General features: G+C 39.0%; 2 protein-coding genes across 13 annotated transcripts in view; both read right to left on the bottom strand.

Moving 5' to 3' along the window:
- The window catches only part of fcho2 (FCH and mu domain containing endocytic adaptor 2), a 51,365-nt gene extending 43,966 nt beyond the window's left edge, over positions 1–7,399 (bottom strand). For 3 of the 9 annotated variants that reach the window (XM_032540289.1, XM_032540291.1, XM_032540290.1), the window contains exon 1: positions 7,135–7,386. In XM_032540289.1, coding sequence (XP_032396180.1) covers positions 7,135–7,167 — 33 coding nt within the window. In that variant the 5' untranslated portion in view covers positions 7,168–7,386. Of the gene's footprint in view, positions 1–7,134 lie in introns of all 9 variants that reach the window. The other 6 variants (XM_032540286.1, XM_032540284.1, XM_032540282.1 and 3 more) reach the window with 5 other exon arrangements.
- Positions 1–16,762, bottom strand: part of tnpo1 (transportin 1) — a 38,120-nt gene that overhangs the window by 3,320 nt on the left and 18,038 nt on the right. For 2 of the 4 annotated variants that reach the window (XM_032540292.1, XM_032540293.1), the window contains exons 18-25: positions 16,038–16,125; positions 15,853–15,951; positions 15,624–15,719; positions 13,763–13,838; positions 12,704–12,803; positions 12,536–12,610; positions 11,674–11,813; positions 8,470–11,533 (exon numbers count right to left, since the gene is read on the bottom strand). In XM_032540292.1, coding sequence (XP_032396183.1) covers positions 11,706–11,813; positions 12,536–12,610; positions 12,704–12,803; positions 13,763–13,838; positions 15,624–15,719; positions 15,853–15,951; positions 16,038–16,125 — 642 coding nt within the window. In that variant the 3' untranslated portion in view covers positions 8,470–11,533; positions 11,674–11,705. Of the gene's footprint in view, positions 1–606; positions 613–8,469; positions 11,534–11,669; positions 11,814–12,535; positions 12,611–12,703; positions 12,804–13,762; positions 13,839–15,623; positions 15,720–15,852; positions 15,952–16,037; positions 16,126–16,762 lie in introns of those variants that run through there. The other 2 variants (XR_004335753.1, XR_004335754.1) reach the window with 2 other exon arrangements.

Raw genomic sequence — 16,762 nt, 5'->3', positions numbered from 1 at the left:
TCTTGAGCAAGGCACTGAACCCCCAACTGCTTGGGACGCCTGTCCATCAACAGTTGCAGCCCCCTCACTCCGACATCTATCCATTAGTGCACGTGCAAGTACTGAGCATGTGTGTGTATTTTAATCCAGCTTTGTATTACAGGCCTGTGTGTAATGTGTATTCTGACATCAGAGTGAAAAAACATTGTAATTTTCCTTGTGGGATTAATAAAGTGTGAATTATTATTAAATTATCATTATTATTATACTATGCTGCTTAAACCAGTGGTGGAGGAAGTATTCAGACCCTTACTTAAGTAAAAGTACTAACACCATATACCATAAATATACTCTTTTACAAGTAAAAGTCTTGCTTTGTGAAATGAAAACTTAAGAAAAGATATGATCAAGAAAATGTAATAAGTAAAAGTATTCAATGCAGACAAATCCTCACATTTTAGAAACTGGAAATGATCAACATTTCGGTGTTAAATCAGCTCATCATTTCAGATGGACTTGTAAGTCTATATATTGTTGTGTAGTTTAAAAGTAACAATATTTCCCTCTGAAATGTAGTTGGAGTAGAAGTAGAAAGGGGTATGAAAAGAAAAGACTCAAATAAAGTACAAGTACCTCAAATGTGTGCAATACTTGAGTAAATGTTCTTAGTAACTTTCCACCACTGGCTTAAACTGAAAGAAACCCAAAGTGAGACACACATTGACAATGGGCCAATCGGTCGACAAAACTGGGAAGTGACAAAAGTGAGCGAAAACACGCGGCTCCAAACAGTGCAGAACAGGAAGTGAGTCCATTCTGTGCACCAACTGTGCTCATGTGGAATGTGATATCAATGAATACAAAATAAAAACCACAAACACAGGAAACGGCTCTGGGCGTTTTGGACGTTTCAGCAGGTTACTGGAATTCTGCTAAACATAATCCTACGGCGCAGTAGGCAAGAATATAAAGACATCGCTTTAGTTTAGGACTGTACAGCTGCATCATGAGCAGCGACAGGGAGAAGTGATACTGGAGTGGCGCACAGTTTCTCAATGTCCTCTTCTGGACATTCATTGATGAAAGCCCTGTGTTGGGGGTTTAATATTCTTACCACACACATTCAGTAGTACTCATTGTGCTTGGATTTAGATGGAGAAGCTTTCAACTCCCTGCCCCACGCGATAGGAAGAAGAACATGCTGAGAGGGTTAGCAAACATGTCAATCAAGGTTTGTTGGGGGGGAAAAAGCACAAAAAGCTGAGACAGCTGCAAACAGACAGAGTTCATGGAAAAAAGGAAGAGAGTGAACAGTGTCAGTTGTCCAATACTCAGTGTGTGTCAATACTATCACTGACAGAATCCCTTAATAAGCACCGAGAAGACGAGCCTCGAGGGAAAAAGCAGCAACCTCAACCTTAAATGCAGATTTAATATACAGTAAAATATATGGGCTTAACGATCTATATCAATATACTGCATATGGATTCAATCCTCAACGCTCCAATATTATCGATACAAAGTGAAAATAACGATGCATATCATCCTAAAGATGTGCCTTTATTTTGAAATACCTACTTTATATTTATTCTTTTATTTTTAAAAAGAGTAGTTTGTTTTTCAATTAAATGTCTGGAGGAAATTGTATACTGTTGCCTTTTGTAAATATGTATAAATGTAACCGATTGTGTTAAATGGGCTTATGTATCGTCTTTGTATCGGTTGCAGGCCCCTGAATTGAATCGACATAGCATCGTAGCAGACTTTGTAATATCAGTATATATTGTATTGTTGTCCAAAGAACAGATATAATATTGTTTCGTGATAAAACGTGTTATTTCCATCCCTAGTTATACAGTACTATGACTTCAGGTTACACAGCGGTGTTTAGACTCAAACCTGTGGTTCTTTTCCAGGAAAAGAAAAGCTACAACATCAGGACTCATCACGGACGGAGAGCTGCTAAGGGTTAAAGGAACTCTTAATTGAAGTTATCAAGGAAACAAAAGCTTAGAATTCGTGAATAAGCCTTGACTCTCAATTCTGCCTTCTTTTTCCTGAAGATCTTCAGTGGCAATATTGTAATCGCTACACAGGCGCCAAGCATCAATCTTTTACTTTATTTGTGTTGGTCAGTTTGTCTGCTCGACAATCCCATTATGCAGCAATAAAATTGAAGTGAGATGGACAAAGAGAAATTTATCTTTTTAGATGAAACAAATGTTGACAAAGTTACCTTTTGGGGACGTAATTTGAAATTGGGAAAAATTAGAAGTTGAAAAAAGGTAATGAATTGAAATATATAACAGAATATTGCAATATATTTAAAATCGCAATAACATTGTATTGTGGCATAAGTATTGTGATATATCATAATGGGAGGCGTCTGTTGATTCCCACCCCTAATATACAGTATATAATATATATATATATATATATATATATATATATATATATATACACACACACACACACACACACACACACACACACACACACAGTATATAAAAAAAACAGTTATTTTAATGACCTTAGTATGAGACGCACAAATAGCACAGTTCAAGTCTGTGTACCATGAAGCCTTTGCCAGAAAACACACTACAGACTGTTGTGGTGTATTGTGTTTTCACACACAACAATAACATCAGTGTAATAATTACTGAGTAAAAGAAACGGTTACATGGCTATCATATTGAATCTGAAAAGCCACCTTAAAAGGACAGATAAACAAAACCACAGGGCTGCAGTTTATCATGTAACATCTGCCGGGCAGAGGAGGCCAGGAATTCACTCTCTTTCTGTTAAAGTATAATACCAGGCATTTCAACATCCTGTGTGTTGGGAATCAAGTGTTTATTGCCTGACAGGCAGTAATGTAACCCATGACACGGAGAGCGCTCTGGTTATCTTTCCATAAATATACTGCCTTCTTCTCCGAAACAATGAAAGATAAACACAGTTTGAGAGTCTCTCAAAAAATTACACTAATTTTATCATGTTAGTTAATTGCCTTATTCACAAGGTAGTCTGCATCAAGGGCTGGATTTTCATAATCTGACCAATTCATTTCTCCCAAATAGTCAATTAATCACTTAAAATATTTAAAAGTCCAAGGTGAAGTTCAAACCCATCAACAGTCCAAATTCTTCAAATATTGAGTTCACAACAAAGAAAAGCTGCATGTGCAGCATACAGCCAAGGTCATTAAGAACTATCTTCAGTGTAAAGAAGAACAAGAAGTCCTGGAAGTGAAGGCCTGGCCCCCACAGAGCCCTGATCTCAACATCATCGAGTGTGTCTGGGAGAACATGAAGAGACCGAAGGATTTGAGTAACCCTACACCCACAGAAGATCTGTGGTCAGTTCTCCGAGATGTTTGGAACAACCTATCAGCCGAGTTCCTTCAAAAACTGTATGCAAGTGTACTGAGAAGAATTAATGCTGTCTTGAAGGCAAAGGGTGGTCACACCAAATATTAATGATATAGATTTCTCTTCTGTTCATTCACTGCATTTTGTTAACTGATGAAAATAAACTGTTAACACTTTAAAAACAACCATTTTTGAAAGCCTTCTAGGTTTACAGCATTTTTTCATACCTGCCTAAAACTTTTGCACAGCCCTGTACATCTTAAAAGAATAAGAGCTACGTCACTGTTAAATGAAATATATGGCTATTCAGTAAAGGCCGACTGATTTTTAAGACCAATACAAATATTTGGTTATTTAAAAAAATAGTTTCTTTTTTTAATTGGCTATTATTCATGCAGATACCGATAGATCGGGAAATGCCTAATATCGTACGATAATATGGGCCCACTGATATATTGGTCGGGATCTACTATGCAGGCTGCAAAGTGGAACTACTTTACAAACCAACCTATTTCTCTTAACTTGAAAAGAGAACAAAAAAATACTTTGTCATGGCCGTTAAAGTCACTGCTGTAGTGTATATAGGATGTGTATTCATCACATAATGCTGCAAAATGTATCCCAGGTAGCCGAGGTGGCCTTTAGGAAGTCTTGGTCATAATTTCCACAAGCAGGTAGTAAACAGGAAACAGTCAGGTGTGTCCCAGCTGACATGACTCCTGTATGCTCAGGGAAAAGCAGTGGAAAGAAATACTGTACGTCTTGCACACTTTCACTGAGGAATTTAAGAATAGCTAAACAAGACTCCCTCTCTCCAGACAGACGGACTGTAAACAATAGCCTGGTGTAGCTGCGGACCCCAGACCCAGAGCACAGAGCGGGTAGACAGCAGGATGACATCAGAGTCTGAGAGTGGTGCACTGACCTGTCACAGCACACTAACACAGTGTATGTTAAGTATGTAGAAAGCACACACAGGCCAAGCTTTGTTAGCGGTAAAAGGTTCATGTAGAAGAACCTCACCACTACTTACAGTTAGGGATGTGGCATTGAGTGTCCGGCTACTGGCTACATCCCACAACAACTTAGTTTATCAATACTTTTTGACCCATTAATGCACCATTAAACCTAGCTTACAATAGGAGTTCATGAGACACAAAACAGTAAAAGCATTATGGCAGGATTTCTGTTTCAAGCTAAAACAAAAGCCAATGTTGACCAAAACCTTTTCTCCCTAGAGGGACTGTAACCTCGCAACTCAATCCCACTGCAACACTCTGCAGGGCCTTCCTCTAAAGACAAAGACTGAGCAAGCAATTTGGTCATTTGTGCAATTTGAAAAAAAAAATGTATCACCATCATGCATCTCGTCTTACTTCCGTCACTGCTTTATTATCGCAACAGTTCACATCAGACCATAATTTGTGGGGGTGTTACCGTGAAACTTGCATATAGTGTGAGAACCTATTAGACCACACACACACACACACACACACACACACAAGGGAGAAGAATGCCATCCCGGCCAGGGCTGTTGGCTGTATCAACACTGTTTGCTTATCACATCGCAATCTGAATTTCCCATGCCATGCTGGAGGCTAACAGACTCCACATGAAACATAAGCTCATCATAGATGTAGGACAAAAAACTAGAGCATTAGGCCAACTACCTGCCGCCTTATTTTTACTTGACATAGCCTACTAATCCACTGCCTTAGACATTTCAGCACACGTGGGGACAGTAACACATTTCACACAAAGAAAAAAAGAGGAGAAAATCGCATTTAAGACTTGCACATAAATCTATTGAGTGGAAATGTTTCAGCCGGTGACAAATCAAGTACTGCAACTTTGACAGAGGTGACATGGCAGAACCATGTCTGGCTCCTAATTCCTAAATGTATTGGCCCTGAAGGGAGATCCATGCCAAGATTACATACAATGCCAGAAATAAACAAAAATGTCTCTAAGAAAGAGTACAGAGTGAGAGAGCGTAGAGTGGGGACATGTATATACTCTGTGAAGCCTGACGTGTGTGTGGTTGTCTGCATGTGGTGATGATTTGTAGTCAAAAGGGAAATGGATGCATCCCCTAATGCCAATGCCAGTGTGTGTGTGTGTGTGTGTGTGTGGTGGTGTGGTGTGTGGTGTGTGTGTGTGTGTGTGTGTGTGTGTGTGTGTGTGAGTGTGTGTGTCTCCTGCATGTTAAACACACAGCTGATCTTTGCCATCACTGGATTCTCTTGTGTCCCACAGGGCAGGGCACAAAGGCCAGATTGAAGAATCAAGAGAGTCTAGGGCTCGAGGCTCTCCTCTTTTCCATTTAGTTAATGATGAAGTCTCCTTTGGAAAAAGGCTTTGGAGGATGACAGCACTGCATTTTTAAATGACTTTGCTTAACATCATGTTTAGTAACAAAGTTGATTTTATCAGCTATATGTAAGCAGGATAGTCTTTCCAGCTTTTACCACCTGGAAAAGAGGTCAACTGAGGCTAAAAGCCAGAGCTGTTTGCCACCTTAGGGAAAACAGGATTGCATTATTCATGTGTTTTATTAGTTTTTAATGCTTATGATTTTTAACTGTTTGTACTTGTGTTTTATCTGTTTAACTGATTTCGTGTAAAGCACTTTGAATTGCCCTGTTGCTGAAATGTGCTATACAAATAAAGCTGCCTTGCCTTGCCTTGCCTATGAATGGTGGCCATTTGACAGTAATTTGAAAAAATTGCAACAGTCTACAAAATAGACATGTATAAACTTCTCATTCAACATATAATCACTAAATACATACTATATGCAAAATATATACGTTTTGACAGCATGAAATTTAAACTTAGCACTGCTTTTGCAGAGCTGTCAGTGCACCTGATCAAAAGGAGTTAACAGAGCAAAGTCATAACACATTTATTATCATATAAAAATCAAAATTATGACCCATACTTGCAGAAGTGGTAATAGTGCAATACATGACCTTATATTTTAGAGTTAAAAGAGAGAGAGAGAGAGAGAGAGAGAGAGAGAGGGAGGAAGCTGGCGTTGTTTTCACCTTTGATAACACTGTGGAGCAATAAAAGAAAGAAAAAAAAAACAGATAGGTTGGTTGCGGATGCAATTAATATCAGTGAGACGGACATTTACTTCTCAACCTGCAATAACATACCGTGGCCACGTCAAATCGGAAACAAAATGACCTCTCGGAAGTACATAGACAACACTGTACACAGTGTAATAGTGTTACATACACTACAGCAGTGGCTATACAAAAATATCAGCTAATTGTCCAATACAATGTGAGAGAATGTGAGAGTGCTTTCGTGTTTATAAAGCTGTCCTCTAACTTACTAAACATCTGGCCTCTCAACGAAACTTTAATACGGAAGAAAATGAAGCGAACGGCCAAGTGGCTATGACTGACATACGAAACGTCCAATGACATTCATGGAACTGACCATAAACATTCCAAGCAAGCCCGAAAGAGCCAATTAGAGGGAGCAAGGGTGGATTCTTTAAGGTTTCATGTTAGATACGTTTACAGAGGCCCAAACCCCGGGGTGGCAAAATAATAATCGCCGAGAAAAAATAACAAGGGCCGGGGGGCTGGTGACCAGTAGCCTGTGTGTCTGGCGGCACCGGACACCGCCTGTTCAGCGGCAGCAAGCTTCATGGCTCTGCAACGTGAATACTTGATTCCTGGCTGACATGAACATGGTAGGGAGGGAACACAGCAAGAGAATAATAAGGAATAGCACCGGTGTAAACACCGTGAATAAAAACACCACATACCCAGAAATTCTCTAGGAAGTAGGGCGTTATCATCTTGTTTTATTCCTCTTCACCGAAACTCTGGAATTTGTTGTAATGCAACTTTTAAAGCGTAAATCATCCAGCGTCCTCCCCCCGTTTCTGTTGTATCTGCCTTTCCCCGTTTTCCGTCTCTCCCCTTTCTTCTCCCTCCCCACCTACAGACTCCACCTCCACCACTCGGCTGTGTTGCGTCTCTCGCCCATGGGTTCTTCCCGACGTAGAAATGTAGACTTTTGGTGGACGAAACAGCGCCACCAATGGCGGAAAATGCAAATGAACGTCCGTCTATGATGTGCTGCGTTCATGTGATCCGCGTCAACTTCTGGACTCGTGTGTACTGAACATGTTGCCTTGGCACATTAAAGGAGCAGAGCTGGGAATTAGGCGAAACATCATTTCCTCAATTCTTTGAAAACAGAAAACGCGAAAACAAACATACGCCGGACTACAGAACTACACATAATACCGGTATAATGCCATCCATCCATCCATCTTCATCCGCTTATCCGGTATCGGGTCGGGTATAATGCCCATAATGCTAAATTATGCTAATTGAAATCATATAATACTATGTTCCAACCCCGCTGTGAACACAACTTTGCATCTATCAAGGTTTCTTCTATGTAAGTGTGCATTACATTGTTTAGTACAGATTTTGGCCACCACCTATAACTATTAAAATGAGTTTTACCGACAGGGATCTTAGCCAAACACAAATTCGAATATAACGAGTTCAAATGTTACAACAAGTAGCCAATCGTTTCTCCAGGTGCTATATGCATATCAAGTTATTATTAATAGCCAAACTAGAATAAACTTGATATGATGCATTTGGGATGCTGTTTCCATACTGGCACAGCCTCCATTAAATTTGCGTATTACTTTTCAGAGAAATGAGTGTTTGTGTGTGATGCATTTGTTGACCACAGTTGTGTTGACAAATTGTTTAGCTTGGTGCGTTTGGGACGTGTGGTGAAATTATGAAGATCTGTTGTTGAATACAGTTGAGCACAGTACAGTAAATTGCCAATGCGCTGTTTGCATTCATGATAACTGTCATCTAGCTCAAGAAATATACGGGAAAAAATATTTTTTTTAATAAAAGGTAGCATCTTTATCATGCTAAAACATATTTTATGTGGGGGAGGACTACTGCCTCAGGCTCTTCCTGCCATGGTTACAGGGAGAAGTTGATACAAGCTTTTAAAGGCCTATGATGTTTCCTCCATGTTTCCTTGCATGCTAATATTATGCAGCTGCAGCAGGAAAGGGGCTCTACAAAATTAGAGAATATACAAGACAAATGCCCATAAATAATGTAAACAATTTATTGGAACAATGTACAGATTCAAGCAATGGTAACCAGTCACATCCACTATATCATCTTACAAATATTACAAAATTACTACAGTACAATATAGATTCTTTGCATGATCCAAAATATTTGGTGGCCCCCAAAAGTATTACTTTTTTTTTTAATTCAGCAGCTTATAAAAAAAAATTCAAATCATGTCTATCAAAATGATGTTTTTACTTTTATTAGCAAAAAAGATGAAGGCAGATAGTCAATCAAGTTTGAAGGCTAAATGAGAATACAGGAGTTTTTAGACATTCCTTAATATTGGTGGGTGTTTTATAAAATACAAATTTTCAGTAAAACTTCATAGAAAGTCAAACTTATGTTTGCAAATTATGTTCATAATATTATCTTTATGAGTTGTCAACATATTTCTTAACTTTCAAATTAGGTGTTACCTGTTTCTTCAGATTCCGTAAACTGTTTATCTAAAACCCCAACGAAACCTCAAAGTATTTGCTCTCAAGGCATTGTGTGCACATTACACTAAATGTTTACCATAATCTGACAAGTACATTCAGTATGTGCAAATTACCATTTTATTCTTCCCCCCCGCCTTGTAATTGTAATCACATTTGACAACTAGCAGTGTTGCACACATATTAACATTAAAGTCAATTAACACCCAGTCACCCATTTTTAATATGAAGTTTTACTAATCTTTAGTTGTTGAGAGGAGATGCATGAAAGCGCACACATTGGGAAAATGATAACAAATAACAATGAACACAGACAACCTGAGGTTAACACATAGAAAACACGTATTCAAGTAGTGAAACACAACTAAAATGTATAGCAGCAGTCAAGTCAGAAATACAGCACAATAATGGGGGGGATTGTTTTGCATGTGTTTTGGACACCCACACACACACACACACACACACACACACACATACACACACCATCAATTCACCGTTTACTCCATTTACTTGCATGCCAAAGAGCTGGAATGTGACAGACAAAATCACTTCAAAACACAAAACGATGTGGCACATATAAGTATTTGCCTCTGTATTCCATGATGCATTATATCCTGTATTTACTGTTTACCTCATTCATGTTAAATCTAAGGGATCAGTTATATATTTCGTTTTGTGAAAGTTTATCTAAGACACTTTCACAAACTAATAACCCCATTGCATCAAGATATTTAATGCGTCTGGTAAACACATTTTAGCAGCAATACTGAATGATGATGATCTGTTAACACTAATGTCATATTCTGAAGGGTTTAGCTACATCATCATTATACATCATATTTCAAGCACTTGCAATTAAAATGTTAAGTGCATGTTATGTGCATCGCAAAGGGTTAAAATACCGCAGTAATTACTCTGGCCAGCAGAGGAACAATAACTGGCAGGGCATTAAAAAAATAATAAAACAACAATCTTATCTCTCCAACCCATCATGGAATACATTAAGGCTATCTGTAACTTAAACACATACACATTTTATAAAATATAACAGCGCAAAACAACCAGAGACAATAACATTGTTGTAGTTTCACAGTATTTAAAAACTATACATCCAGCTATGGGGTAAAAGTTTAGGGGGAGCACTCCAGCAAGATGTATGTGAAGTTATAAAAGTCCCAGTGTTGCAATACATAAATGGTTACTATGTACTTTTTAACCTTTAATTTAAGCTCCCCTCCCTCCCGTAATCCCCTTCCCACTATATGTTGGGCTGTGAGGGGCCACCAACATGCAAGAGATGAAAGTACCCCACAAAACACAACCACCCAAGACATTATACAGTCATCCTCAAGATCATGCTTTTAGCACAAGAAGCCAAACAACCAAGAAGAAAACTTCTGAACATTGACAAATTAACATATTTAACATTCATTCGATGGGCTGCATGGTTCTGACCGCCAGAGTCATAAACTCATGAGAAAATATAAAGGATTGTAAGCATCTAAAGCTCGCTAATGAATGTCCACGTCACATTCACGCCACAAGACCAAACCGAGAGATTCACTCCGACGTTACACCACAGCCAAGATTTTAAACATTTCCGGAATTCGATGCATAAACCAAGTCATGCTACGTCACAGCCGTTTGCTGTAATTCTCAGGTAGAGGAAACAAAAACAACAAAAAAAGTACTGTAAATAGATAAATTACAAGGTCAAGGAAGAACCTTATCACAGAGCAATGACAGCTGTCAGACGCAACACACACCACTAATGTTCCACAGCTTTTCACAATGATACAAGCATGCTACCTATTCCCAGGAAAACTGCTCTTAAAAGAACATTGTGTGCTCTCCAGTGACATAATAAACAGAGTTTGCCCTGATAAAGAATGGAAACACTGAAAAAATGTGATAACTATATAGATGATAACTTATTCTTGGTGATATGCAGCATTATAAAATTGTGTCCTCCAAAGTCGGATCCACTAGGATGCTTTCTTAGCATCAGCTGCTTTTTCTTAGACTGAAGCTATCTTTGTATTTAGAGAAATTACTTCTTGAAGAACCTTTAACTTAACTCAATTTAAAAAACTCGACAAGTAAAAATCACCACATGCCTTTTACCTGGCTGACATGATAATAAATGCGTATAACTGCTCTGAAGTCCATTTTCTGCACCTTTCAACGTGCAAACTCTCCTCATCTAACCAAAATCAAAGAGCAAATGCTTCACAGTGTTTTGCAAAAAAATTCAGCTTTGCTTACATTTCTTCTCAGTCGTTCAGGTAACAGAAAATATGACGTTTGGGGAATAATTGGCAAGAAAAAAAAGGTGATAGATTTTGTTATTTCTGATTGAGATGTGATAACTTGAATTTTCCTCCCATGATAAGGTTGTTCTGGCAGTCCCTTTCCCCCCTTTGCCCGTGCAGTGGGGGCACTGAGCACTGCAGCTACCACCTCCCTCCCACCCCGTCCTTCAGGTCAGGGAGGGGTCCGCACCCCTTCCCTCCCCTCAGCAGGCCGACCCTTCCCCCCAGTAAAGGGTAACATGTTCCCTGGGTAAAAGAGGTTCCCAATATTGTCTCCCATAGTATATGACCTGTGGAGAAAGAAAGCCTCATTAGAATGCGACACAATCCTACAGCAACATTTCTTTTGTATTAAATGAATACTGAAATCCCAAAGTTTTATGAATGTATTTTCTACAATAGCAAATGATATCGGAGGAAGGAAACTGACCCCAGCGATGAGGCACCCTGCTGCGGAAACAGTTACACCCCGTAAAATGTCGCCAGTCGTTCCTTCAGTGGCATGGGGAACTGATCTGAGAAGCGGCTCCAGTTCTCCTCTCCCACCTGGTTCTTAAACCCGTGAAGGATCTGAAATCAAACACCCGGAGAAGTTCACACCAAGTTGTAATGCTGTGCTGCCTTTTCCAAAATAGATCTTGTGCATGACAGAGTTATTGTGTGTCAAGTGTAGACACTAGGGGCGGAACGGTTCATGTATTCGCACTGAACCAAAACAGTACGGGAGCCACGGTTTGGTAAATGAATTTAAACGGAGAATACACGGCCAAAAAAACAAATAAAACTTGAGAGCAAATTAACTAATGTAATGCAGAACTACTGTGAAAAATGGCCGGGAGACGTGATAACGTTGCGTTAATCAGGTGATTTAGTTTGTCTTTGAGAGATTGGGCATACAGTACATTAAACAGTCTAGGCACATAGGAAGTCGAAAGCCGATAAAGTAGAAAAAGATTATACAAGGTAAATTAATTTAAATAAAATAAGACAAAAAACTTCAGATACTGTATAACAGACTGCAACAAATACAATAACGTATGAATACTGTAACTGGAGGAGACAACTTATAAGGGGTTATTGCATTTGTCACGAGTGGAAATATTGCTAACATTGCACAGTGGTTCACAGACGAGTGAATTAGTGAGGATTGGTTGCACAGGGAGTGATCATAAATGCAGCGATGACTCTGATTTTTGCAGAAATTGTACTCAGTGAAATCAGTAAATTGAATTGTGATTTCATTCAGTACATGTTGTTTGTGTTGGAAAAAATGGATCCTTTTCAGCTTTTACCTTGTAGAACATGTCTCTGAGGTCGTCCTTTGGATTTACCCAGGAGGCCACTGCGTCACAGAAGAATATAAAATCCTGTTCCAGAGAAGAGAGGTGAGGCAACATTTCAACTTGCGCAGCAACTGACAACACAGTGACCATGCTAACCATCATGTTGCTGGACCTCACCTGCACTACACCTCCCGGATTCACACTGATCATAGTGCAAATTCCTCTGAACGCAGAGTCTTTCTCCTCATTGTCTCTAATATTTCGTAGAGAGGTGCACCTGGCAACAGGGACGACCAAATTTACCATCAAACATATCAACAACAACAAAGACTATTTTAGAAACTTGTATAAATCTACTAAACAGCTGCAATTATGAATGACTACAGCAAATACCTATATGAATTCACTAACATTCATATTTGTGAGAGATCAACAAATATAGCCTATTTCTATCCTTAATATAAATGTAATGTTTAGGTGTTTTCTTATCATCACTAATAATTGTGGTCCTTATCAGCAGAAACATATTAGACTATGTATATATCCATGTGAGGAGAAAATTGTGTCTACAATGATCTGAGAGATAACCACAACAAGTCAAGCATGCACACAAACAGATTTTTTTTTTTTAAACTTGTAACAAAACTACTTTGAGTTCTTATAACTTCACTTTTGCCTATGAGGAGTGTGTTCAGCAAAACCTCATCTATAGCACCTTGAAAATAACATTACGTTTTAAAAAAAGATTGACTAGAGAAGATTTAGGGTATTTTTTTTGTTGGGACAGGCACATGCAGCTGGGTGACTACTATATGAGAAAGGGATTTAGGAAATGCTATTTAGCAGCAAAAACTGCATCCTTTCTCTGTTGTTGAACCAGCAGGCATGTGACAAATCTGATCCCATGCATCTTTTAGGTTAGCGACAGTTAACAATGACAAAAAACAACTAGAAATTAAACAAAGTAATGTATAATACATGAAGGTGCTACTAAGGCAAATAAAATACAAAAAACGAATCACAAGTAGGACCTAAAAGAGGACAGGGTTAGTCACATGGTTGGCAATGATTACAAACTGATAAGAAGAAAAAAAACAAAAAACTGAAAAGACTTCTTTTAAGAAGGAAAGTGAGGAGTGAGGAGAGGAGAGCAACAGGGCAGAACAGGAGACAGACGAGAAGATAGGAAGAAAGCAGAGAGGAAATGAATTAAATAAAAGATTGTATAATACACACCAGGGTCTTATAAACTGCTGTAGCATGGGTGCCACCTCTTGAGGACAAACGTAACCAAGACGACCAATTGTTATTGCTAAGGTAACGCAATCACGGTTACACACCACCAAACGCCAACCAAGACATGAGCAATGAGGAGGGGAGGAGAAAAATAAAGAAAAAACAAACAACTCAGAGACATAAATCAACAGAATCTGTGTATGATAATAAACAGAAGATTTCACTAGTGTTGATTATTACTGCCCCTTCAATCATGGGGAGGAATGTAAATATGTAATATGACACTCTAAAAAAACATACAACACGTTTAAGGGAGAACACATTGACAACTTTGACAGGACATTCATAGAAAAAGGCAAACAATGGCATCTGCTTTCACAAATCATGGGGATCGAAAAGCTATTCACATCTACTGTGAAACTAATTCAAATCCATTAGCTTGATTTCTCAATGTGTAAGACACAGGCTTGCCAAGGTGTAGCATGTGTTTGTGACTGGCCTAAACAAGAGCATTTCACTTGGGCTTTCAGAGATTTCTCCCTTAAACTCACAAATGTTAATTTTTCATAACAAAACAGAAAAGTTATTATTTTGTTGTTGTTGCTCTTTTGAAAAGAAATGACAGATTACTCCAAGCCAACTATATGGAGGGAGACTAGTATCCAGCACAGCAGGTTCTTATGAGGCAGAGAGGAGGGAGGACCTAAGTTTAAGAGACACAAAACTATGCAACATTCTCATTAACAAACAGGCATTTATGAACAGTCCAATGACACATGCAGAAAGCAGATGGTATGCTCATTAGAATAAAGTTCAGTGCAGGATAAGCTGATCAGAGACAAAGTGAAAAGTGCCACCATGCACTCTCCAACAACTTGCTGCCACAGCCACTGTTAACCGACTGTGGTGTTACATGGCTGTCTTATTTAAATTGAGTTCATTTAGTCGTTTTGTATCCGTTGGTTCTCTGTCGTGTTTCCAATTCACACACTGAAAACGTGCAACAAATTGTGAAGAAAAGTTCAAACTGTTAAGAAAACTCAAACTGGCGTGACACAGTTATAATTATCATGTATCCTGCATTAAACATTGGCCATTCTTAACAACATTTAACATCTATTGGCAGATATGCATCCACATTTAAAGAACAGTAAATAAAAGCAACAAATAAACTGACAGCAAACAAACAGGAACACATCTACAGAGTCCCTAGATTTTCTTTAATTTAGGCAGGTTACACTTCACCCTGGAATGCACCTTTTGGTTGGGATGGTCTCTTTGACTCATCAAATCATAATTTCCATTATTATTCAATTGGTAAAAACGAGAGCACGGTGTAACCTTCTGTTTTTAAAATACTCTAGGCTAGGTGCCCTACATTTAGTCAGTTTAGGTGTTCTCTCAATCATTTATGAGTAGTTATTGTTTAAGTATTCTGAAAATGTCAGTCTAACAGTTAACTATGTGAGCTGTTGTTGTTCTGCTTCAGTATTCTACTTCACCTGATGATGCACAGTCAGTCCACATTAGTAAATTCCCAGACTGGGCACTTACATGGCTCGCTCGATCCAAGAGTCTCAAGAATTTCACACCAGGGCTTGCCCACGGTATCTTTTATCTCCATGTACAGGCCACACTGCCAGGTAACAAATCATTAGCTGAAATAGTTTGCATACTTTGGTGAAACCAGCCAAACCTGTAAGGCCCATGGCTTGGGAAGGGTTTTTTGGATAGAGCTTAAAGGGCAGGACAGGCACCCTAGTGAGTGTGGTGAATCCTGGCTGAATGGACCGGAGTGTGTGAGCACCTCCCTGTGTGTGGCAACCTGGCTGGCTGGCTCAGCACTGCCACCGAGTGGTACCTGTGTTCTCCAGTAGAGTCTTTGGGGTATTGGGCCTGTTAATGATCTCCACCAGCTGGTGCAGCACCATGGCAATGTACGGCTGCATTTCAGACCCTAAGCGTGGTGTAGGAACAGTAAGAAAGCATGGAAAGAAATCTGTTGGCTGTTTACTCTGGTGACTCAGTATTTTGTTAACAAAATATACGGTGTGAATGGTGACATGTAGTGGCATTTTGTTGGCACTCACCCATTTGTATAGATATCTCTCCAATTGCCCATGTTGCATTGTTGCACACTGATATTAGTTCTGGGTTTAAATTACTACCCAGTATGGGCATAAAATCAGCTGGAAGAAGGAAAGTGAGCAAATTTAGCAACACACCAACAATTTATGGCCAAACAGTGTTTCAGAGTAAACTGCACAGAACATACCAATGCATGGTTTGACGTGTTGGAAACAAGCCTTGGTTAAATCGCCAAGCAAGGCAAAAGAACTCTGACGCACTTCTGGCATTTTGTCCTGAACAGTTGGAAAGAACAACAAAGGCAAACAATGCGAGTGAGATTAACAGATAATCAGATAAGTGGCATGCTATTCACTTTCTTTACCTGCATCAGTGGAGGAAGAAGTATTCGGTCCCTTTACTTAATTAAAAGTGCTAATACCACACTGTAAAAATACTCTGTTACAAGTCCTGCATTGAAAATGTTACATAAGTAAAAGTATGTATCGTCAGGAAAATGTACTTTAGGTATTTAAAGCAAAAGTACTCTATGCAAACTGAAAACGATCAAAACAGTTCTGTGTTTAATCGTCTAATCTTTTCAGCTGTACTTGCTGGCCTGTAGTTTGTTGGGTAGTTTTTCCCGCTTTCTGCGGTGAAAAATGGCCGGGAGACGTTGCGATTACGTTAATCAAGTGATTTAGTTTGTCTTTGCAGAGAAGCTGTATTTTCAGTTTTATAGCTGATTGTCTTATTTTGTTGAAAAGTTTCAGATGGAGTCTGGAGATGATGTGGAGTGTTGTTTACTCTTTACATCTGACACACTTCAGACTGCTGCAGCTAGCTCAGGGGAGAGACTGTAGGTGGTACAGCCAGAAACAAACAATTTGCCTTTTTTTCGCATTTTTGTTTTGCTTTTCCCTCCATTGTACC

This window comes from Etheostoma spectabile, chromosome 16 (assembly GCF_008692095.1).
Source record: "Etheostoma spectabile isolate EspeVRDwgs_2016 chromosome 16, UIUC_Espe_1.0, whole genome shotgun sequence".
Classification (NCBI taxonomy): Eukaryota; Metazoa; Chordata; class Actinopteri; order Perciformes; family Percidae; genus Etheostoma; species Etheostoma spectabile.
The sequence above is the reverse complement of the archived record's forward strand: the minus strand, read 5'-3'. Positions and strand labels throughout refer to the sequence as shown.